Here is a 15,905-nt window from a genome sequence, read left to right on the forward strand (position 1 = left end):
TTCATATACTTGTGCTTGTGTAGTTGCTCTTGTAATTAGTTAGCTTGTGTAGCTTGCTAATTACCTTCTTGCTTGTGTAGCTAGAAGTAGTTCCCCTTGCGTGAGCCGTGACTAATTTGGTTTGTGTAACCTTGTTAGTCACATTGCTTAATTTGTGTAGCTAAATAATTTGTGCTCTCTAATTTGGCATTGGTTGCCTTGTTATTGAGCATTGCTAATGAGCTTAGGATCTTTGTGCTTTTGGTTACTAGTTGTATAGGAGTTTTTCCGGTTTGTAAAGTACTAGTGTCATAGGTTTGTGTGACATTGCTTCTAGAATTGGTTAGGTGAGCTCTTGCTAAGGTGACATCTTGTTTGTTTGTTTAGGATCTTTTACAAGGTGCTAGAGAACTTAGATAGAGGGGTGTAAGTCTTGGCTAGACCTATAGTTTTAATTCCGCGTTTGTTTCGGTTAGCCGATGAAATAACTTTTAGAAATGACTATACATCTTCTGCTCCTGTTCCTCATTCGCCGCCGCCGCGGGTGGAGGCGGAGGCGGGACAGGGGCGGCCTCGAAGGCTACGACGGGCATTGGCGCCAGCAGGAAGGGTGCGGCCATTGTCGGGGGTGGCAGCGACACAGCGCGGCGAACGAGGGGGTCACCAGCGCCGGCCCCAGTGGCGGGCACCGAGGCGGGAGGCTGGTCGTCACGGATAATGTCGAGGAGGGTGCCAAGACGGTCTCCACCACTACGCTGGAGGCCATGGGCAATACGGTCTATGTATGTGGGTGAGACCACGCCTATAAGAGCGCCCAAACGGCGAATTCACACGGCACATGGACGAAATGACATCTGCGGTAAAGAAGTTGAGAGCAGTGGCACTTATGAGCGGTTTTTAATGGCACTTTAAACAATGGAGCTGGTAGCCGGCTAGCCAGCTGCCAGATATTTTTACCTAGGACTAGCAGTGATTATCACTACTTCACTAATATAATAAGTACTAGTACTAATTTATAAACAGATAGAGCTGGTTGAGCGAAGACCTTCCGATCTTGTCTACCTCAGCGGCTCAGCCTCAGTAGCCGGCAGAGTGAAGAGAAGATGTCTGCTTTCGTGCTCGCCGTCGCCGGCGCTGCCTTGCTTCTCGGTTTCTTCTACATCGTCAAGAACCGGTGGAGCAGGAGCAAGCTCCCGCCGTCGCCCTCGTCTCTGCCGCTGGTCGGTCACCTCCATCTCATCGGCCGCCTCCCGCACCGGTCCCTGCACCAGCTGCACCTCCGCTATGGCGGCGACGGGGGACTCCTCCTCCTGCAGCTGGGGCGCCGGCGGACCCTGGTCGTGTCCACGGCCGCGGCGGCGGCGGACCTGTTCCGGAACCACGACCTCGCCTTCTCCTCCCGCCCGCACAACGCGCTGGCTCACAAGCAGACGTACGGCTCCCGCTACATCTCCTTCACGCCGTACGGGGATCACTGGCGCCGGGCCAAGAAGGTCGCGGTGGTGCACCTCCTCTCCCAGCGCCGCGTGGATGCGTTCGCGCCCGTGCGGCAAGCAGAGGCGGCGGCGCTGGTGGCGCGGACCCGGCGAGCCGCCGAGGCCGGAGAGGCCGTGCAGCTGAAGGAGCTCCTGTACGGCTACACCAACTCGGTGGTCACCCGCGCCGCGGCCGGGACCGCCGGGACGACGGCCGAGAGGCTGAGGCAGCTCCTGGCGCACACCGCGACGCTGGTGGCCGGGTTCCAGGCGGACGACTTGCTGCCGGACGCGGCGGCAAGGGTGTTCAGGTGCGCGACGGGGCTCGAGAAGAAGATCGACGACATGAACGAGGCCTGGGACAAGTTTCTGTCGGAGATCATGGCCGAACACAAGGAGAAGACGAGGCAGGGGCTGGGGCAGGGTGGTGACTTCTTGGACGTCCTGCTGCAGCTGAGGGAAGAAGGAGGCCTCGAGGGGTTGGAGCTCACCGACGACGACGGCATCAAAGCCATCGCCAAGGTGATGATGATCCGTTTCTCTCGAATTCTCGAAAATCTTGCCTGATCGATCGACGATGATCCATTTCTTGGGTTGATCTCCGCAGGACTTGATAGCCGCGGCGACGGACACAACGGCGGTGACGCTGGAATGGGCCATGGCGGAGCTCATCCGAAACCCGCGGGTTATGGCCAAGCTGCAGGACGAGATCGCGCGCGTGGCCGGCATCGGCAACGGCAACGCCGAGCACCTAATAACGGTGGCCATCGGAGACGCGGAGCTGAACAGGATGGGGTACCTGAGAGCGGTGGTGAAAGAGGTGTTCCGGCTCCACCCAACGGCGCCGCTCCTCCTCCCGCGCGAGTCCATGGCCGCGGCGGGCGTGCAGGGCGGCAGGTACGAGATCCCGGCGAAGACCGTGCTGCTGGTGAACGTGTGGGCGATCGGGAGGGACCCCGCGGCGTGGGACGCGCCGGAGGAGTTCCGGCCGGAGCGGTTCCTGCAGGTGGCCGGCGGCGAGGCCAAGGCGGTGGACTTGAGAGGGACGGACTACCAGCTCCTCCCGTTCGGCGCGGGGCGGAGGATCTGCCCCGGCATCAGCTTCGCGCTGGCAGCACTGGAGCTGGCGCTCGCCAGCCTCCTGCGCCACTTCGACTGGGAGCTCCCCAGCGGCATGCGCCCCGCGGACCTGGACATGGTCGAGGCGCCGGGGCTCTCGACGCCGCCGCGGGTGCCCCTTGTCCTCGTCCCCAAGTTGAGGCCGCTTGCTTAGGCATGCACGACTGCAGTTTGCGTTAGGAATAATAATCGACGATATGGCTCCATGATACTGTGTACGAACGAGCTACCAACTGAGGATGAAAGTTTTGGATTAGCCTTTTACTATGCAAAGACAATCCAGGTGGAAACCATGTTATCAAGAGCAATGCATGAAGAAACTCTATGCAATACATGTGACATACCTTTGTTCCTAAAATAAATCAATTTCTGAGCATCCCCAAAAGCCCCACTACATGGTTCTTTATTATCATACAATTTGGAAAACAAACCAAAATTGAGATACTTTCTAAGCCACTCTTCATTTTTTTTTAATTCTCTAACAGTGGAATGACTCTAAATAAATATAAGAGAGATAGATGTTGAAATTTAGATAGATTTTTGGACTTGCACAAGATTTGCTTATAATCCCTAAACTTAAGTCTACGAAACAATTAAGGTCGTGTTTAGTTGGTGAAGGAAAAAATTTCACGACACTGTAGCACTTTCGTTTGTTTGTGATAGTTATTGTCCAATCATAAATTAACTAAACTCAAAAGATTCGTTTTATAAATTTCAACCAAATTGTGCAATTAATTTTTATTTTTATCTATATTTAATACAACACGTATGTGTCTAAAGATTCGATGTGATGAGAAATCTTGAAAAATTTTAGATTTTAGGGTGGAAGTAAACAAAGCCTAAAAAAAGGTCTACAATTCTTGGCTTAGAATTTATTATCTACTCTGCTGGAGTTTAGAAAGAATACAGAAGGATTTCAAATCGAAACACAGCTAGTTCCACTGCGAAAACAATGACATGAAATAGTTGCATAACCAAACAACACTAGTTACAAGATTACATGACACTGGCATGCAGCATCCTTTGAACGATCGATTGAACTGTGAAGAACAGATCCGACAAGGATATGGTGGAGAAAGCTGTAAAAGTACTGGAGAGTGCACGATGCAGTAAAAATATACAGATGCCCCTCATATTGTCACATCAAAAGCACCAGACAGTGTTACGCGAGTACACAACTTATTCACACGCTGGGTATAGCTGTTGCAAACTAGAATGAATCAAATTACACGAGCACAAGGTCAGCAAAAGAACTGGATTAGGCAAACATATAATATAATGAACAAATCGAGCTGTAAGTAATCCACCCTCCACCCCAAAAGCTATCCATGACACAGAACCGCAGAAAACACCCAGACACATCTCTCCAGCACCACAGAATAAACCTTCTTGTTGACAATCACTTGACGAGCGTCTTTGCTGTGGAAACTTTACAGTGGGTATTTCCTCGGTCCTCAGCCAGTGTGTGACAGGCATAGAGAAACCCTTTTATAGTGACAGGAAAATGTACATATGGTTTGTGATCTATCCCACAAGTCAAATCTTCTTCGGTAGGCTGTAAGTTTTCTTGAGGAACTTTGTAGCTGTCTCATCACTCCGGTAACACAGAACTCGCAGGACCGTGTTAGGCTCATTTGGACTCCAGTGCCCCGTTGTTGGAGGCAATGGTAACTTGTTCTTGGACACAGACCGATTCGATTCAACCACCATGCGTTTGAATCGCTCAATGAGGCTTTCAGAGTCTGCTCGAAAGAGGGGCAGGACATTCTTGACCTGGGAGGATGCCTTGTCAACTAATTCCTCTGGCAAACCATCCCCATCTGCTAAATACAGATCTCTAAGGGCCCTGAAGTCATCTTCTATTATCTGACTGTCTTGACGGGTGAAAGCACGCAAAGGCCCACCAGCAAGAAGCACCAGCAAGAAACCATCAAAAGTTGCTTTCATCAGTGCAGTAATAGCACGGTTCCGCACTTTGTTGTGCACCATACCAGATATCGTCTCAAGGACAGGGTCAAGTTCCCTCAACAGTACCTCCACCCTGTTTGATGCAGTATCACCAACATAAAGGGTGTCCCAGAGAACATGGCCCAAGTCATAGAACGTCACCTTATATGCAGTCGTCTCACAAATCTGCTGAATGCCTTCTTGACAGGCTGCCTGACAAAGCTCAAACTTGATGTCCAGTCCATCAGTGATATCTGCTTGAGCTGACTCAACATTTCGCAAGCTCGTTTTTATTTTCTTCTCTAGGTTTTCAAGCTCGCCGCGGATGTACTGAAGCGTATTCAGGCGCACACAGAGTTGAGGAAGGCCCAAGGGATCATTTCCATTGGCTGCTCCATTTTGTGATACACGAACCTGCAGATTCTGTGGTTTCTCCTTTTTCTTGAATAATAACTTGGAGCCAACCTCACATCGCGTTAGTGGAGGTAGTTGGGGCATAAAAGAACTCCGTGTTCCTGTTCAGTGATACAAAAGCAGAAATGAGGTTTCATCAAAGGAATTATCATTCACAAAAAAATACTTAACCTTTATCTAGTACTTACCACAGCCAGATTTTACTTTAGCAACATAAAGCTGTAGGCTTCTGTCGAGCCCAGCTGTAAGATCAGGAAGAAGAACTGGATGCATTGGTATAGGCAACTGGAAAAATGCATCCAACGTTTCACCAATAACCCGAAGCATCTCCACTGAAGAGGGAGCAAAATTCTCCCTGTTGGCACCTGGATTCCAGGTCTGCATAAAAGATTTTACCAGGTTTAGTGGCTCAGAAATCATGCAAAGCCCATAGAAACAAGTTTCAAGCTAGGCATAACAGAACTCCGGATCATATACAGAATGCACAGGGGCTCACTTCAGAGGTTTGTAATAATCATTGATGAGTGGCAAATGGATGATGGACATGGAAAAGTAGCATGGACAAAATAGGCAAACACATTATGCATCAAAGATGTGAGCTCATCAATGATTATGGATACTGTAGATGAAAAAACGGTCCACTTTAGTAAGTATATAATACATTGCTACTACAGCACGTTTAAGATATATCAGATATATACAGAAAATGGATTAAAAAATTAAACTACAACAGCACACAACATTGGTTACTGAATTATGACTCTATTTATATCGAGAAATTAAGGTCTGATGGTGAAAAGGGGAAAATGAGCACCTCTTGCTTCAAATTCCGGTCAACCCATCCCTTGAGTCTGTCTACTCTTTCTTTTATCCACACTTTCACCAGATTAGCAATTGCATTTTCAGCTTCATATGGCGGCATCTCTCTGATTAGTGACTTGCCTCCATCATCACTATCCACAGAATCTTCTACAGCAATATTAACAAGGTCCTTCTCTAATTTGTCTGCTGATTTAAGTACTTGAACTGTATCAGGGGTGAGCTCTGTAAGCCCTGCTACAAACTGCTTCAGCTCATTTCCATAACAAGAATGAAGGGTTGCAACAGCAACACCTGAAGCAAGGGGATGCCATGTCTTCAGTATTGGACTGTACAAATTTTTCTCCTTCATAGCTAGATCACCAATGTCCTTTGCAAGGATAGAAAGAACTGGAGTAGGGTTTCTTGATGATCGTTTTGAATCTGCTTCTTCCATTCTCTACACAGGTCAAAGTAACATCAATAACAGAAGAGCTGGTGTACTATACCAAAATATCAATTTTATAAAACTTAGCATCTCAAACTATGCATAAAAGAGAACGGTTAAGTACAAATATAACTTGAGATCGACAAAAATTATTTTCTGTACTTTCCAGGTTAAAACTTTCTAGCCATTCCTTTACCAAACATGACATGGGTTCTGAGCAATAAATTGATGTGGCAAAACAAAAACAAAAACAAAAACAAAATGCACATAGGTATTTTGAGGTACAGAGACAGCATTTTTATTCATATATATGTTAAACCAAAGCTTGAGGATGCTATTTACGACTAACAAGACTTACTTGAGCAAAAGCTGTGCGTAGTGAAGACCTTATGTATGTCTCTACCCTGCTTCGAGCTACATCAGTATCTTCTTTTCTTCTACGGCGGTATTCATGGGATATATCTTCAACAAGAACCCTTGCAGCTGACACTCCAATGGAGACAATGCCTTGCATAGACTCAATATTACTTGTATTGAAGGTTTCATGATATGCCAAAAGTCTTTTCTCTGTCCAGCCCATTATTGAGCTTAATGTTGAACTCAATACTTTACAGTAATTTGGATCTTTTGTGGTCTTGGCATCCTTAGCTACTTCAGCTAACTGGTTCTCTGCCACAGAAAGCAGCTCAATATCTACTTGACCAGACATAACAAAATGATTGAACAATGCCCAAGTAAAGCAAAGATTGTGGAGCAACTCGTTGATTCCAAGAATAACCCAGGTCTTCTTCAAGAGCTCCATCACCTCATCGATCTCATCGACCACAGTTCCCTCGTCATTATCAAAGCAAGCTTCTACTAACATTTGGTACAGATGGAGATTCAAGGGGAAGCCATCTGCCCAGTGGCATCCATCAGAAGTTCCATCATGAGACCTTCCAGCAAGGGACATGACAGAAGTACGTAGGCCCTGCATTGACTCGGAGTTTTTCCCAGTTTCAAGTGGCCTGTCATATGCACCCCGTATAATTTGCCGCAACCGTTGCACAGAACTGTCTGATTTGTTCAATGGAACGAGTGGATGAACAAGTAGACCAGCCTCAAGAAGCTTCAGATTCCTACTCCGCCATGCCTCATACTCTTGAGGATCAGGGAAATCTGATGCCTTGAATTGCTGCAAGAATTCCAAGGGCAACACCATAGATTCTGCACGTCTGCCAAGCTGTCATGAAAAATGTAAGAACGTATTAAAAAAAAACTTCAATACATGCACAACCCCATAAATCCACCAAATTGGTGATGATACTTCAACAGAAACACACTATAATTACAGTTTTTATCTAAATTTCATGGAAGCTGCATCACTGCATCTTTTACAAATTGTCCACATTCACGTTCACTCATGAGTTACAATGAACCAAGCAAACAATGACGCAAGAGAATTTTTGGAGACCATTTCACAATTGACATTCTAAACCACTAAACATCTAGTGATAACTATGGCATGCCCATACAAACTTTGCTGACCATCCTTTCAATCATGAAAACAAATTGGGTAACTAGTTACGCTCTAAACAATATTATAATTTAGTAAAGGCCTACTAGACCATCTAATACTAAATACCAAGATGCGAGAGGGAGTATACGGAGTATCAGAACAAGTAGAAATACATTTGCAATTGCAGATAGTACAGAAAAACCCAAGATGTGAACCCAGCAAGCTCAGGATATGGTTCATACCAAGAAGCTCAATAATAATAAAATCAGGACAATGTAGAAAGTGATTTTGGTTCTGCAAGTGCAATGCAAATGTATAGCAACACATGAATTGCCAATTTTACCCTTGCAAAAGAAAATAGATAAAAGACGGAAAGAAACCAGAGTTCAATCAAGATGAGTGAATTATGTGTCTTGTCCTAAACATTTACTTACTCCATTCCAAATTGTAAGTCATTTTAGCTTTGTCCTAAGTCAAACTTCTCTAGCTTTTACTGAGTTTATAGTTATATGCACAATCATCTACAACATCAAGCAAGATTAATTAGACAGGCCATGAAATATATGTTGATATATATGCTCATATTTGATATTGTAGATGTTAATATGTTTTGTATAAACTTGGTCAAATTTAGACGAGTTTGACATGGGACAAAACTAAAACTGACTGACTTACAGATTATTAAAACGGAGGGAGTATGTGCATTCCTAATTCATCTTGGCACTTTATCACGAAAACCCTATATACCAAGGTAAGAATTCACAAACAAAGGTCATCCGTGACTACAAAGTAGAGAGCAATTTTATATTCAATGAAGCAAGGAAAAAATATCTTAATTAGGTGTCTGAAGGCAACAAATATTAAAAACAGCTGCTGCAGCCGACACCCAAATTACAAGATCGGACAAAAAAGGGGAGAGAGAAGTCATTTCACTCCCGTCCCTATAAAAATGCCGCATGTTTAGCAACGGCATACCAATCCTGAACTAAAAATATCCAAGACATAGTATATACTATAATTTTAAATAAAAATAGGAAAATAGGTGTATTTTTAGATAAATTTGAATTTTCGACCGACTCTTCAACAAACTCCGAGAAGACCATGGCACGCTTGACCGACTCCAGATCTACTACCACAGTCCACCAACACCAGCATTGGAACGAGGATCAGTCAAAGAGCAGAAGAAACCCAACCCAAGCTGCATTCCAGCGGAAATCTCAGCAGCCAAACCGCGAGATCCTACCTGGCTGGCGGCGATGCGGAGGAGCCCCCTGCGGATCCTGCTGTCGGCAGGCTCGGAGATGCGCATCTGCACCCGCATGAGCTCCCCGACCGTGGCGGGCCTCCGCGGGGTGGCCGCCTTCCCGCCGCTCCCGGGGCTGCCGACACCCTTGGACGAGGCGGAGGAGCGGAGCCCGAGCGCCTTCTTCATCTTGCTGGCGGCGGCGGAGGTGAGGGAGCGCTGGAGCGAGGCGGAGGACGCCGAGGAGGCCGAGGAGGAGGCCGGGGACGACGCCTGTGCCCCCGCGGTGGCGGCCACCGACGAGGACTGCGGGATGTAGGTGAGGGGTTTCGAGCCCGTGGTGCGGGAGGCCGCGACCAGCACCTCGTAGGCGGCCTCCCGGAGGTCCGCGGCCGAGAGTGCGACCCCGAGGTCCGGGAACGGCGAGGGCAGTGCGGAGGCCGAGGCGGAGGATGGGGTGGAAGCGGCCGCCGGCGGGAGGAAGCCGTTGGAGGAGGAGGAGTGGGACGAGTCGCGGCGGGACTCGCGGAACAGGCGAGCCATCGCGGCGGCGTCGGCGTCGGCGACGGTGACCTCGCGGCTTGCTTCTCTTCCCCTCCCTCCCTCCCTCTCCCTCTCGTGCTAGCTAGGTCCCGCGCTCTCTAGTGGAGAGAGGAGGAGAGAGAGAGAGAGATGGGGCCGCTGCCGCTTTTCGTCGCGGGGGATGATGAGGAGAGAGAAAGAGGGAAAGAACCCCTCTCCCCACTCCAGCGAGGGAGATGGCAAGGGGTAAATTGCAAGGGGTACTCTCGCAGTCGCAGCTAGGTTTAACTGGTGGGGTTTTTCTTTACCGGGCCTTAGCTTTCTACTCTCTCCATCTAACGTGTCCAAAGTTCAAAGTTAGAATTGTATTTTTCTTTTATAGAGTACTTTCTATAATGATCTAAAAATAGCATGGACAAGTACACATTGGTATAAATTTTGTGCAGAAATTTAAAATTATTTAGGTGTGTTGATTTGGAACCCTCTCGTTATGTTGATTTGATTTGAAGCTTCGATAGGTTGTTTGCAAACACCATACACATGATTGCAATGTATAGTTATATATCTTGCTTGTTTAGTGGTTTTATAATATAGTAAAAGAAGAAGAGTAATTTATATAAGTAGATTGTGAATTTATTGAATTCAAGTCTATATGTTTAAACATGTTTTTTTTAATGAGAAAACCCTCTTTCAGCTTTTTTACGTAGCATTGATGAGAATGGAGAAAGTGCCATTTTTTTTTTGGATAGCTTTTTATTCGCAAGATCTACCATCAGAAAGCAACTAAAGTCATTTGGCATGCTACATAACTTGACACAGGAAGTTAAACAATGCAAACCAACTGGCATGACGTGCTTGTAAAACTCGGTGCTTGCCTAACCTCACTTGCTTCCCTACGTGTCACACACACCGCGGATGTCAACAGATTCTACCCTAGGCAAAAACGTGTAAGATGTTGTACAAGATAGAAAAATAGAAAAAAAAAAGATAAGCAAAGATATTGCCATGCTTGATGGTGGCCGGATTGTTACCTTTACAAAGTACTACTAGTAGGTAAAGCCACAAATGGCGCATGAGGCACGCACCAACATGCCATGTTCCAGTGTACGTTTGTGAGAGTAAGCGGAGCCAGCACAGTGTCCTCCTCCATCAACTCGATTACCGTATGTGTTAAGGCTAAGCAAAGACAGATCGAGGAGGAGACTGTTGTGGTTGTGGTGGGAGGAGTACGCGTACTGCCGCGCGCACTAGCTGCGACTGACGCGGTCACAATTTTTTTTTATGTGTGGATCGGAGTACAGATCACTATCAGCCGGTGCAGGTGTCGGTTGACGCGGGATGTCCTGTACGTCCATGGCCATGCCTGCTGTGAGTGTGTAGTGGTGCGCCGATGGTGAGTCCACCAAAACACCGTGCGTGGTCGCGGCCTCGCGGGTGACGGGCACCCCGGCCGACGGGTCTCTCCAACGGTTATACAATTACAATTTATCATATATTGGAATTTGCTAAGTCCCTAAACGTTTTGTCAAAGAAAAAATAAATTCATCTCCAACTGTTTGGCATTTTTGACTTGGTATTTTCCAAAATAGTGGACCCAACTATTTTTTTTCGGAATTTTTTTTTGTTTGGCGCGCTTCGCACGAGATTTTTCCTCTGCGCGGGAATTTCCGTTCCCGTTGCCGCCAGTCCACGAAGTCGCAAGTCACCGCCGTTTCTGTGAATCGCGGCCTCCTGGTCCGTCAGTCCACGAAGTCGCAGTTCGCCAAAGTTCCGTCGCGCGCCAGTAGTCCACGAAGTCGCAGGTCGCAGAGTCCACGTTGCGCGCGGCCCTCTAGGTCCGTCGCGGCCTTCTCCCCATCATTCCGCACAAAGCCTTCGAGGTCATCGGCCAGTCCACATCGCTGCTTGCTCCAGGCCGGTAAGATCTGCTCCAACCTGCTGTTCGGACCCTATCTCGGAACCAGGTGCCTATCCGATGGATTCCAGATTGCCAAACACCGATTCTAGTCGGCGGCATGAAGAAATGAGGCGGCGGCGCGGGGGAAAGAAGAGTTCGCGCGGGGAGGAGGAGTCCTCGCGGGAGACTACCGCAGCGCGTGGGGAGGTCGTGCACGACAAGAAGTCCAGGAAACTCGGGATATCAAAATTGTCAAGCCATTGTGCCTATGCAAAAATGCTAAGTTTGGTCCATCAAATGCCAAGTTTGCCAAAATGCATAAGTCAAATACATAACTGTTGAAGAGCAATTTTTAAAATTTTTGACAAATTTCTAGAATGTATAGTCCAATGTTGGAGATGCTCTCATCGCCCCTAGAGAAACCAATCTCAGGCTGTGATGCATGGGCAAATCGAGTTTAGCCCTTTTTGTTCATGGCATGGCTTTGGGCTTTGGCTTTGCATATGTACTATGAATTACTCCTAGGACTGTAGGATTATTAAGTGCAGAAACGATGGATGCCCGTGGAGAAGGACAAGTGGCGAATTAATAAGGCGAAGCACCTTTACGCGGCCTCGGCGCGTTGGCAGACCCAGCTCAGCTATCGAAGTCAGAGCAGAATTATTATGCTAAAATAAACATGTCTCATTATGCTAAGGCCTTATTTAGTTCACTCTGGAAACCAAAAAGTTTTCAAGATTCCTCATCACATCGAATCTTATGGCATATGCATGAAACATTAAATATAGACGAAAACAAAAACTAATTACACAATTTAACTGTAAATCACGAGACGAATCTTTTAATCCCAGTTAGTCCATAATTAGATAATATTTGTCACAAACAAACAAATAAAATGCTACAGTACCGAAAACTTTTCACTTTTCAGAACTAAACAAGGCCTAAAGAAAAGGTCATGTTCAGAATTGTGCATGTGCTGGGGGGTGCTGCACGTGTTCCGCCGCCTTGGAGCAGTAGGAGTAGGAGTTGGACACACACAGACAGCTCAACATGCCCCGGAATGTCCCTCTCTCACTCGTGTAGGGACGTGGAGTAAATAAAAGGAACGCTAGCTAAACAATTAGCAAAAGCAGGGAGCTTAAGTAGGACACAGATTGGTGATTATTGGGAGAGCTAGGCATCGCTTTCACAGGTGAGGTAAGGGCAGTCCAAATGGGATATTGATGATAGTTTGTATCTATCTTAATTATAGAGACAACTAAGCAAATTGCTGATGTGGCAATAGAGTTAATAAGGAGAGAGAATGTAAATTAGAGAAACGGTTTCTATAGAAGGCCTCGACGTCTTCGCTCGGATCAAGGTACCAAGAAACCGGCAAAACACCGTTGCGGAGACTCTGCTGGTTTCTATCCTCTCCCGTATGGATCCCGTGCGTTGCTGCCGCCTCGCCAACTTTCCCCGCACAGCGAACGCGTTCCCTTTCCGGCTTCCCGCGCTCGCTCGCTGCCACTGTGCCCACTTCTCCGGCGTGCTGCTCCAGTGCTTGCTCGCTATCTACTGTCGCGTGCTATCTGCTACCGCGCATGAATCTATTCTACCTCCCCCAAATCCTCTCCCGCCCTTTCCTGGCCAAACCCATCTTCTATTCTTCGTTAAATATAATAGTCTATGTGCGCCAATCTGTCGATCCCCTATCTAGCTAGTTCCCAAAGTTCCCTAACCTAGCTCTTGTCCGATCGACCTTGGCTGCGTTCCAATTAATCTCCAACCTCTGAGAGAACGAGTCCCCGAGCAAGGAATTCTAGTTCGAGTTTCAGACAAGGCGCTGGTGATTCCGCCACAACCTGATGAAACTATGCAACCCGATGGCCTGTGGAGACTATGCAACCTACCTGAGATGATATAATGAATTTGTTATTGTTGTTTTCTGGATTGCTACGAGTAGTATATGGATATGGTTCTGGAATGACTGTGCAACGAGTACTGGATTGATATATGGTGCCGACTGTGCTATGATGCAGAAAGTGATGACTATGTAATGTGCTATATGGTTGCTTGCCACGGTTGATCTATTCTTTTTTTAGCATTTAAGATATTTTTTGTATAGAAACTGTTGTAGAAATCATGATAATAATTTCTAGTAAATATTAATTACTCTTTTTCTGTCCTGGAAACCACCTCAAGAAATTTTCTATTGGGACTACCTAAGGTAGGTAGGTAGGTAGGGTACGGTCGTCGATGCCGCCAGACACAAGAGTAGGAGACAGATATGTATACTGTGTGGAGTATTAGAGCAAGGTCAATAATAGAGCCAAGTGCTTGGCTATAAGCCAAATAATTAGAGCCAAGTTATACAATAAGTTGTCTCCTACTTGTCTCTAAAACACATTCTCTTTCTTCTTTCTTCTCACAACATTTGCTTTTTGGGCCCACTACTACCTATGCATCCGTGCCCAGCTTGGTGCTTAACTAAGAGCCAAGCTATCATCTCTCTCCTCTCTTCTCTCCTCCACATCAGCATTAGCTTGGCTATAAGCCCATTATTGTACCTGCTCTTATACTGATGCAGTACGCATACACTACAGTACATGTGTGTTGGATTGAGCTGTCCGCCATTATAATAATTCATATATATAAAGGGGGGAGCAAAGGGAGAAGCCAGTCGACGAGATGTCAAACCAGCAGCGTGGGACCAGGCCCACATGTCGGTGAGGCAGGGAAAGGTAGGTGACAGGCACATCCGATCTGGTTGCTTGGTGCTGACTGTCGAGCTCAAGTCAGTGTGTGTCGTTAACATACAGCCAAGCGAGATATGGAGAGGATCCAGCACTGCAACTGCAACTGGGGTAAGCGCCAACCGCCAAGCAGGGAGCTGAGTTGGCAGTCCATCTTAGGCCCTCTTTTGATTCCTATAGACGGTAGTTATCTGCTGATGATTATCTTTTCTGAGTCTAAATAAGTGTAGATAATAGACAGGCTAATTATTAGCTGGATCTTCAGATAATAGCTATCTCACGATGGACCAAATCGGATAATGAACTATTAACCTGTTAACTGTTATCTACATTGTCAAACCCACCATGCGGTTAGCCGCTGATTTGGGATACTCTACATGGGCAAATCCATCTCTTTATTATTTGAGTAAATTGCACGGTCAATCGTCAAAGTATTAGGCTGATTTAGTCTATATTCACAAACTATGAAATCGCATGCTTGGCTCCCTAATCTACTTAATTCTGCCCATTTAGATCCAAAACAGTCCAGGCGTTTGTCAAGCAGCCGAAGTGATTGTCCACATGTGCAAGGGAGGCACGTGAGTCACATGTGATACTCGCTAGCTGCTCGTTTTTTAGCAAGAAGCCCCTCGGACAATCTCATCTTCTCCCACTCACTCCGGGGGTCTTCCCACTCACTAGGGTAGACATCAAAGAGGAGTGAGTGGAAGAAGATGAGATTGTCCGAGGGCCTTCCTACTAAAAAAACGAGTAGCTGGGTGTCATGTGTGACACGTGCCTCCTTGCTCATGTGGACAGCCACTTCGGCTGCTTGAAAGCCGCATGGGCTGTTTTGGACCTAAATGGACCGAATTAATTAGATTAGGGAGCCAAGCGTGCGATTTTATAGTTTGGGGACCTAGACGAAATCAGCCCAATACTTTGAAAACCGGCCGTGCAATTTACTCTTATTATTTTATTTTATCATATCAATCAAATAGTTGTATATATAGTAGTGCTTGTATTCGTGACAGAATCCAACTCCGGCTCCTGCAGGAGTTGTGCCAAACGTCTGTTTTGGAAAGGACTCTGCATTGGGAGTCGGGCAAGAGTCAGAGCCGTTTTTTGCCTGCACAGGAGAAGCTTCAAAAACAAATTTCACACGGCTTCTTGCTGGGTTCATGTTTTCCAAAACAAGAGAAGCTATTTTGCCAAACTATTTCCATAACAGCTTCACTACTTCTTCAGAGGAGCCAGAGCCGGAGGCATTTCCAGAGGAACTAGATCCATGCTAAACAAGGTCCGTCCGCATCGTGAAGCGCGTCGTCATCTGTTTGCCGATGACATAATGCAGAGTTCCAAAAGGCCACCCACATAGAGGATGGGACTATGGGAGGTGCAAGGTCATGCATGCAAGTGGAAGCGCTGCTTCTGTGCTCCACCACCACTCACTAGTCACTAATCTCAATCTGGCACTCCCACTGAGGCCTTGTTTAGTTCCTAGAAAATTTTGTAAACGAATTTAGATTTTTCGTCACATCGAATCTTGCTGCGCATGCATAGAACATTAAATATAGATAAAAATAATAAATTATTATACAATTATCTGTAATTTGTGAGACGAATCCTTTTGAGCCTAGTTAGTCCATAATTAAACAATATTTGTCAAATACAAATGAAAGTGCTATGGTATCCATTTTGCATTTTTTTTAAAACTAAACAAGGCCTGAGACACAGGCAACATCACAAGGCACAAAAAAACAAACTCCCACTGAGACAGAGGCAACATCACAAGGCAAACAAAAAGTCGTTGCTAAAAAAAAAGGCAAACAAAAAGTCAAATGAAATAAT

General features: G+C 46.4%; 2 protein-coding genes across 2 annotated transcripts; one reads left to right on the top strand and one right to left on the bottom strand.

Moving 5' to 3' along the window:
• Nucleotides 815-2,949, top strand: LOC8054599 (cytochrome P450 71A1). The gene is made up of 2 exons (XM_002460045.2): nt 815-1,976; nt 2,062-2,949. The coding sequence occupies exons 1-2, from the start codon at nt 1,083-1,085 to the stop codon at nt 2,725-2,727; spliced, it is 1,560 nt and encodes a 519-aa protein (XP_002460090.1). The 5' UTR covers nt 815-1,082; the 3' UTR covers nt 2,728-2,949.
• Nucleotides 3,570-9,596, bottom strand: LOC8055553. The gene is made up of 5 exons (XM_002462214.2): nt 8,922-9,596; nt 6,539-7,402; nt 5,749-6,192; nt 5,123-5,312; nt 3,570-5,035 (listed from the first exon to the last, which is right to left on the bottom strand). The coding sequence occupies exons 1-5, from the start codon at nt 9,462-9,464 to the stop codon at nt 4,110-4,112; spliced, it is 2,967 nt and encodes a 988-aa protein (XP_002462259.1). The 5' UTR covers nt 9,465-9,596; the 3' UTR covers nt 3,570-4,109.

The sequence above is a fragment of the Sorghum bicolor genome, chromosome 2, assembly GCF_000003195.3.
Source record: "Sorghum bicolor cultivar BTx623 chromosome 2, Sorghum_bicolor_NCBIv3, whole genome shotgun sequence".
Classification (NCBI taxonomy): Eukaryota; Viridiplantae; Streptophyta; class Magnoliopsida; order Poales; family Poaceae; genus Sorghum; species Sorghum bicolor.